At 31.0% G+C, this 8,202-nt stretch overlaps 1 protein-coding gene across 3 annotated transcripts; it reads right to left on the bottom strand.

Annotated features, from left to right (window-relative positions):
• Positions 1-395: 395 nt before the first annotated feature.
• LOC130667134 (EH domain-binding protein 1) lies at positions 396-8,195 on the bottom strand. Of its 3 annotated transcripts, XM_057468620.1 has the most exons (19): positions 8,063-8,195; positions 7,513-7,976; positions 7,328-7,431; positions 7,119-7,246; positions 6,769-6,976; positions 6,521-6,705; positions 6,202-6,413; positions 5,955-6,090; positions 5,596-5,817; positions 5,274-5,463; positions 4,783-5,175; positions 4,529-4,699; positions 4,149-4,232; positions 3,904-4,017; positions 3,635-3,835; positions 3,409-3,558; positions 3,126-3,343; positions 2,848-3,036; positions 396-2,759 (listed from the first exon to the last, which is right to left on the bottom strand). In XM_057468620.1, exons 4-19 carry the CDS (start codon positions 7,220-7,222, stop codon positions 2,678-2,680), a joined length of 2,859 nt encoding a protein of 952 aa, XP_057324603.1. In that variant the 5' UTR covers positions 7,223-7,246; positions 7,328-7,431; positions 7,513-7,976; positions 8,063-8,195; the 3' UTR covers positions 396-2,677. The 3 variants fall into 3 exon arrangements, with proteins under 3 accessions (XP_057324603.1, XP_057324605.1, XP_057324606.1); XM_057468622.1 differs by having other exon boundaries at positions 6,521-6,702; positions 7,328-7,976; positions 8,063-8,194; XM_057468623.1 differs by lacking the exon at positions 4,149-4,232 and having other exon boundaries at positions 7,328-7,976.
• Between the last annotated feature and the right edge of the window lie 7 nt (positions 8,196-8,202).

Here is an 8,202-nt window from a genome sequence, read left to right as displayed (position 1 = left end):
TTATTTTATAAACTGCTAATAAAAAAAATTTTTGAATGAATAGGCGAGAGCGGCGGTATGTACAGAGATCACTCTTACAATCATTACTTTTATTTAAATTAATAATGATGATAATATACTAGCAGATTAGTCATTGGACCAAGTGTCAAGATTTATAAATAAGTTCTCATATCAGCGTACAATTGATGATTTAATCGATACGTCTTTATAAAATTCCAATACAATGTTTATTATTGTTATTTTTTATATTAGCATACAAATATATACCCAAGTAGTACAGAGATAATTTAAAGATGTCTTTTAAATGAATGACGAATTATTTTTTGTCTCAAAGCCAAATTTTTTTTGTAAATATAAATAAGGTACAGGTGTTGGTCTAAAAGTCATAGGAAATTTGTCAATTAAAAAATTTTGATGATTTATTTGTAATTTATTTTTTGTTGTCATTCATGTCAAGTTTCTGTCAGATATTTTTTCGGGGACATAAATTTCTGATCGCTTTGTCAACTGCCTTATCTAATGATCCTGAAGTTGACAAAAATTTTTGGATTTTTTTTTTTCGAGTCAAAAAACTAAAAATATGCACGTGTAGAAAATTTAAAAAACTACAAGTGCAATTATTTTGAATATTTTTTTTGATAATTTGTCCTTTGTAAAAAAAAGTCCAAAAATTAGACGGCTAAATTCAGTATCTGATCAATAGGTCAAAAAACAGCATGAAAACTTCTGTCTTATAGGTGTCGTACTTGGGTATATATTTATATATACAACCATGAATATTTTGATAAATTAATAAATTTTTTTCTGGCTCATCCCCGATCTCTTTCACAATTTTTTTATTGATAATATTTTATGACCATAAAGTCAGCAGATATTTGAAAACTTTTGGATTTCTTTTAACAAAAAAATAAATATTTTGAAAAATTGCACGTATAGTTTATGAAATTTCCGACATGTGCATTTTTTCATAAATATTTTTTTTTCATTATTTATCTGTTAAAAAAAATTTTTTAAATTTCAAATGTCTGCTAACTTTACTATCATTAATATTTTAGGGATGTGCGAGTCGTGTTCGAATTCATTGAACATTTTAAAAAAGTGGGAGGCACTACCTGAGAATGCCCCCAATGTCTTACATGATACTGAAGTTAGCAGACATCTAATAATTTTTGGATTTTTTTTCAGACGATAAGCCTAAAAAAAAAATATTTGAAAAAATTGCACCTATAGTTTTTAAAATTTTCTACACGTGCATATTTTTAGTTTTCATTTTTTTGTAATTGATTTGTTGAAAAAAAAATCCAAAAATTACTAATTGTCTGCTAACTTCAGGATCATTGTCTTACTTTTTTTTTTAATTGATAAAATTTTTATACGCTTATGACAGTCGAGTCATTGGTTAAAATTTTTAAAAAGTGAGAGACACTGACTGAGAATGACCTTAAAGATCTGAAGATGCAACCAGTGGGTTTATAAAATATCGATAAAAAAATTGTGCAATGGATCGGATGCCAGAAAAAAATGATTACAAATATCGATACTGGAATTTAAAATTACATTCGTATGATTTTTACAATAAATATCGCATTTACTATCGAAGCTTTTTAAATCGTAATTAAAAAGGCTGCGTAATAGTGCACGTGAAGGTAAAATCAGCAAAATGTCAGCACTAATTTATCTTTTCACTCTACATCTTTATACTTGTACGTTTTTTTTTTTTAATTTTTACTACAACGAATTAACAATGTTAAAAAATTTGGCATAAATTGTGAGTCAACACATTAATTAGGCAAATTAAAAAAATATTTTCCATCTCTTAATATTTTTCTTACAATAAATTTAGAGCAAAATATACATACTTAATTATAACTTTATTACTTTCTTTCTTTCTTTCTTTTATTTATTTACTTTTTTTCTTATCAATAAACTATAAAAAAAAAATATTTAAAAAAAATTTTAACAGTCAGTTAGCAACAGTCATCATGTGTAGAAAAAAATTAAATTGTGAGCAATGAAAAATATAAATAAATTTATTATTTCGATTATTTTAAATGTCGATAATCAAAATCTACACGGATGCCATTTATTTAAATCGATCTGTCACATGACGATTTTATGGCACAGACTTGAGTATGTCGATTATTATTATAAATATTATAACTTACCGAGTGTTTTTAAAGTTTATCGGACGAATTTATTATTATTTTTATACTGGGTAATTAACTTGCCACCAGTTATATATAATATATATTTTTAAAAGTATAACTAACTAATTAAGAAACTTTATTTATTAATTATTATACTGCGCGCGCAGTTTAAACAACCTACGCGGAAATCCGTTAGTGTTTCAATTATTACTTTTTTTCTAAAATTAATTAATTTATTTATTAATTACTTACTAACTAACTAACTAAAAATAAGTCTATATTTCTTTACATATAATTAATAAAATAACTTAGTGAGCAAACTAAAGCCTTTGAACAAGCAACAGCAGGTAAAAAAAGTTTGCTTTTATAAAATTATTAAACCGCACCGATTTATAAATGAGTTTTTTTTTTTAATATCGTAAATTAATCACTAACACATCGCGGATCGTGCAACGCAATTTTATCATTTTCTTTGGCAACTCCATCAGCAAAAAAAAAAAAATTAAATAGTTATTGCTAGTTATCATTATTCACTGTATCACGCAATTTTTATTCCGCTGCGCCAAGCCAGCACGTGACAAGTCACGTTCGATCTCGTCATCGTCTTCAATTCTGCGGGAAAAAAATTTATTAACTCCGATATCAGCGGTACGTAAAAAAGCACTCGAGGATAAAAATAAAAATTATTTAAAAAACTTACGCTCTCTCTTGCGTATCTAAATGATGGACCAATTCGTCCCGTTTATTTACGATCGAAACCAGTTCTTCAAGTAGGAGATTTTCTCTGACTTTCTGCTCGGCTGTTTTCTGCCAATCCTCGACAGCAAGTATGCTGCGTAATTCACGATTCAATAATTCAAAACGTCGCTCCAAATCGTCCTCCTTCTCTCTATTAATATATTTTTAAATAAATCGTTAGTTTATTTACAACAAGAAAAAATAATTTATCATACCAATAAATTTATTAAAGTTACTTACAAAATATTAAGTTGCATTTGCCGTCTTAACAAGGCGTTCTTTTTATTAACGAGAGTGAACCAGAGTGACATGAGTCGCTCAGTGTCTTCTTCATTATCACTCTCCATAGCGGCTCGTAATTGTTTTTCAAGTTTAGCCGCTTGTATGTCTATTTGACTTTGCTCTCTTTCCAATGCCTCCAATTCATTTTGTATATAAGTCGTCATATCTTTACCCAACTGAAAAAAATAAATTATTTCATAGATACATCAATTCACTTATCGATAAATAAATATTTTCTTACCCCTCTAATTGTCTGCGGACTTTTTTCTGGACTAATTTTATCTGGAGAAATTCTTTCAATTATTTTATTATAAGGATACATTGGAGAATTAGTTTTCTTATCGTTATCGATAGCGCTGGCATTGGCGAGTATATTTCCATTATACTCAGACTAAAAATAAAAAGTACCCATTGTTAAATATCATTACGTGTATTATTAACACATTTAAAAATAAAATAACACCTGCCTTTATACTCAGGCGGTCTCCGGGTGTCGAAGGAGTCATACTACGTCTTGGACTATTATTTTGATCATCGGTAGATCTTCTATCACTATTATTATCATCAGCAAGCTGACTAGGTGTTAAAACAACACCCATACGTGCCTCGGCAATCAGCCGTCGTGCTCGTTCACGCAGCTGCTGTTGCCGGTCGTCCTCATTTTGTGACTAAAATAATAATTGTAATTATAATTATTTTTACTGTACCAAGAGATTAATAATTAACAAAAACTCACTTCAACGGGACTCGAAACTGGCGAGGACAATGCTGATGTTTTAGACTGACTTCTAGCCTGCTCTAAAAGCTGCCTTGCGCGCTCTCTCAGCTCGTCATGTCGAGTGACCAGCGGCTGTTTCAACAAATAAAAGTCATACGACATTATTGTTTTTGTTTTAAATATTAATTTGGTATTTTTTTTTTTTTTGAAAAGAACAAGTCTCATTGTACTTGAATTTAAATAAAAAGTGTCTAGACAATTACATGCTGTGATCGCAATTCGCCGTGCAATGGAGATAGACCACGAGGACCTTCGGAGTTTGCTCGTATAGCTCGATCTATCAACTCCTACATTTAAAAAACAAACCAAAACAAACAAAAAAAAATAAAAAACTTTCTAAACTAATAGTGAAAATAAATAATCCTAAAGTAAGCAGACAATTAAGAATTTTTGATTTTTTTTTTAACAACTTAATTAAAAAAAAAAGAAAAAAAATATGCATATGTAGAAAATTAAAAAAACTATAAGTGCAATTTTAAAAAATATTTTTTAAAAATAATTTATTGTTTTAAAAATATCTAAAAATTATCGGAAGTCTGCTAACTTCAGTATCATGAAAATAAATGTAATTATAAATTCGTACGTCTCGAGGTGAGGTCGGTGACTTGGTGATAGAAATCGATTGAGACCACTTGTCATCAATAACTTGAATATTTTCTTCTTCGTCGTCAGATCCAAATGGATCTGTTAATTGACGTCTCGTCATAAGAATTGGCCGTTGTTGAACATGAAGTGACCGCGGTGGTGATTTGCTCTGTATTTATTTAATTAATAAATAATAATAATAATAATAAAATATAAATTACCAATCTTACATAATTTAAATTATCGACAAACCTTTTCTCTGGTGTACTTTTCCTTAGTCGGTGACAAAACTTTTCCAAGGATACTTTTAGAACTTGCGAGAATAATGTCCTTGACGTCTTTTACACTAGACGGTGATTTATCTTTACCTGATTCATTGTCCTGAATGTCAGTATTCAAACTAAGATGTAGTTTATTTTTAAACGATTCACCACAACTATCATCTCTTTTATAATCAAATGGATTTGATCGTCTGTTTGTGTTCGTATCAGCACTTTTATTGCTTCTCTGCTCAATGTTTTCTTTTTTACGCATATTTATTATCTCCTGACCGAATAATTGGACACTCACCTCGGAATTATTATCCGTATTGAACCTACCAATCATATACGATGACTCGTCCGCAGTTTTACCGATTTGATGAACCTGTTGTTTTTTTTTTTAATCAGACGCACACGTAATTTTTATTATTAAATAATAATAATAAGTATTTAATTACTTGCGGGCATTGAAAAATGTCTTACCTCTAATTCATGACCAGTAAAATGTGCTCTTAATTGGTACAAATACGTCATAACCGCTAGCTTATCCGGTACAGTTAGTATATCCATATCAGCTGGCTCTATAACACGTGGAATACCGAGTGCTTCCCCCGCGTCGAATGCCTTTTTACAATTACCTTTGACGTCATGCGGCAACAATGAATCGACGTCGCTGAAAAACGATAAATTTAAAATATAAATATCCCGTAGTGTAATTTTAAATCACAAAAGAAAACGTATGCTCGGAAATTTACGCGACAAAGAGATAAATTTAATAATAAATAGTATAGTTGTAAATAATTACATAAGGTCAGGTCTGAAGTGATGAATTATTGCGCAAAATGCCATTCCATTACGCCACGATGTTGTTAAGTTTGTCACTTTTACGCCAGAATAATTCCGCGTAACATCTTTACACCACTCCAACAGATCTTGACCTGGTGTTATTTCTCGCATACGGGGTGCGCATGTTTCATTTTTTTTCAAGTCCAACGGCTGTAGTTTGGATCTCATCGAAGCGTTTTTACTTAAAATTTAAAAAGTTTAATAAATAAAATTACTTATAATTATTATTATTAATCATCAGTACGGACGATTTAAGTAGAACGTGTGCTAGATATTTTATTGTACTCGAAAATAATAATGATGATAAAACAAACGTACTCGTTTTCGACGGCGATTTCATCTTTAATAGGCGACCTGTCCTTGATATTATCAGGAATCGCCGTCAAACTGACATCACGTGTAACGTTTACTTGATCATTTACTGGAGTTGCGTCGTCTTTTACCAAACTGGCCACTGAAACGATAATTATAACCATAATAATAGTAATTACCTACTTTATTATCTTAACAATTGATCAAATTTTAATTACACAGATCGTTAGAGAGCTGTAATAAAATAATTTACCGCTTATCGGAGTGCTCGGGATTTCATTCTCTGTCAGGCTGTTGGTCATCATGTCCAACTGGGTCGAAATGTCCAGAATCTCGTCCAAATTTTTCAGCGACAGTTCTTCAACATCCTCGGGAATGTCTTCGTTATCAAAGTCATCTAGTGGCGCGATATCGCTGTTGTTATTAACTGACATCAAGCTGGCCATACTCTGCATGTCTTCATCTCTGATACATAAACAGATGGGTAACATGATCGTTATGGTCATGATATACTTGAGTTAAATAAAAATAACGAGAGGTTACAGATTATAAGCAACATAAATATATCTTACGTAGCTTTGCCTTCTCGTAGAAATACGCATGATAACGTGCACTCCAACGTAGCGCGAACTATTTTTTTCGACGTTGGTTTGAGATCTAATTTGAGCTGTTGCTGACTTGATTCCAGGGTCGCATATTTTTTCATATTTATGTTTGTGGCAGCGACATGTCTTCTTTTACCCGTTGAAGAAACCTGCTTTAATAAATTATTTATTTTATTTGCTAAAATATTATTTTGTGAGTCTAAATTTTATGTTACGTCTTCAACGACGAAAGTCCAGTCCTTGTCTTCAAGTTCATGAGTACGTGGGTCTTTGAACAGTGTCACAGACACCGTGTGATTGTCAGGAACAGCCCAGCTGACAACTCCAATCATCGGGTCGCTCAAACAAGGCTCCCATTCTAGTGGATCTGAGCTGACTCTTCTACTTCTTCTTGTCCAGACTACACTCAATTTATTGGGTCTCCTAAATAATTTAAAAAAAAAAATTCTCAAGTAGATCAAGTAACATAATTATTATTATTATTTGTCTTTAAAACTAAAGTATAAATAACCAGGTTATAAAAAACAAATTACGACATCTTTATTGTTTAGAAAGTTTATCTCACCATTTAGACGTTGTCTCTAGAGTAAGTTCATGATAAGAGACAGTGAACTGGAACTTGGCAGCTCTCTTGTTCACCCTCTGTAATCTTTTCCACACTGAACTCATTATTTATTTATTCTTCAACAAAACCTTATCGCAAATAAATGATATATTAGCAACCAGTAAAAGTTATTTACTCTTTTTTAAAATATAATTATTATATAAACGAACCAAAAACCAATCACTGTTTCGTCATTTCTCAAACTGTCAAGGCCACTTTAATTTTTTATCTCATTCACAGATTGATAATAAAAAAAATTCACCAGCCACCAGTTCTAATAATAATAATTGTTACATATACATATACATATATATAGATATATAGATATATATTAAACTTGAAGATTATAGTTTACAAGTTAGCTGAGCGTATCAATCGATTATTGATAGCCAGTTTCCTGTTTCTCTCACGACCTCGCAATTATCCTTCAACCTTCATCCTTGATAAATCTTTATAAACTTTTGTTGCTCTCTTTAATATATATCATGTATACATTTAAACATAATAACTCAAGACACTCGACCGGACGTTGTTAATTTATTTCAATGGCGACTTGCCTCCAATGTTAAGAACATCGGAAATGAATTGAGGCAGCGGTAACTGTTTTTAAATCTTTAAATTTATCACCACGTTTATTTTTTACTACTGATATCACGGGACTGTCATAAACACGTCGGTACAGATTTCAATGAACTTCACTTGTATACTGAACTGCTCATTCGAGTCATCAGTTGTATTGTACTGTACATTAGCTCTTTCTTGTCATACTCACGAGCAGCTCTCTCCTGGCTCACTGCTTTGCTTACTATTCTTTTATTACTGAAAAAAAGAAACCAACCAGCCACGAATTATACATACATGTATAATATATATATATTTATATGAATATGGGTAATAATACATACGCGCTGTGCTACAGTCCGTTCTACAGCCAATGAGACAGCTGATTATCGCAGAACTTGCTGGCGACTGATTCAATCCTGGGTCACTGAGGAGTTTGAAAAAATAAATTTTTAAATTTCGGTGAAATCACGGCTGAGTTCAT

Source organism: Microplitis mediator, chromosome 4 (genome assembly GCF_029852145.1).
Source record: "Microplitis mediator isolate UGA2020A chromosome 4, iyMicMedi2.1, whole genome shotgun sequence".
NCBI classification, from domain to species: domain Eukaryota; kingdom Metazoa; phylum Arthropoda; class Insecta; order Hymenoptera; family Braconidae; genus Microplitis; species Microplitis mediator.
Note: the sequence above shows the minus strand (reverse complement) of the source record. Positions and strands in the feature narration are given on the sequence as shown.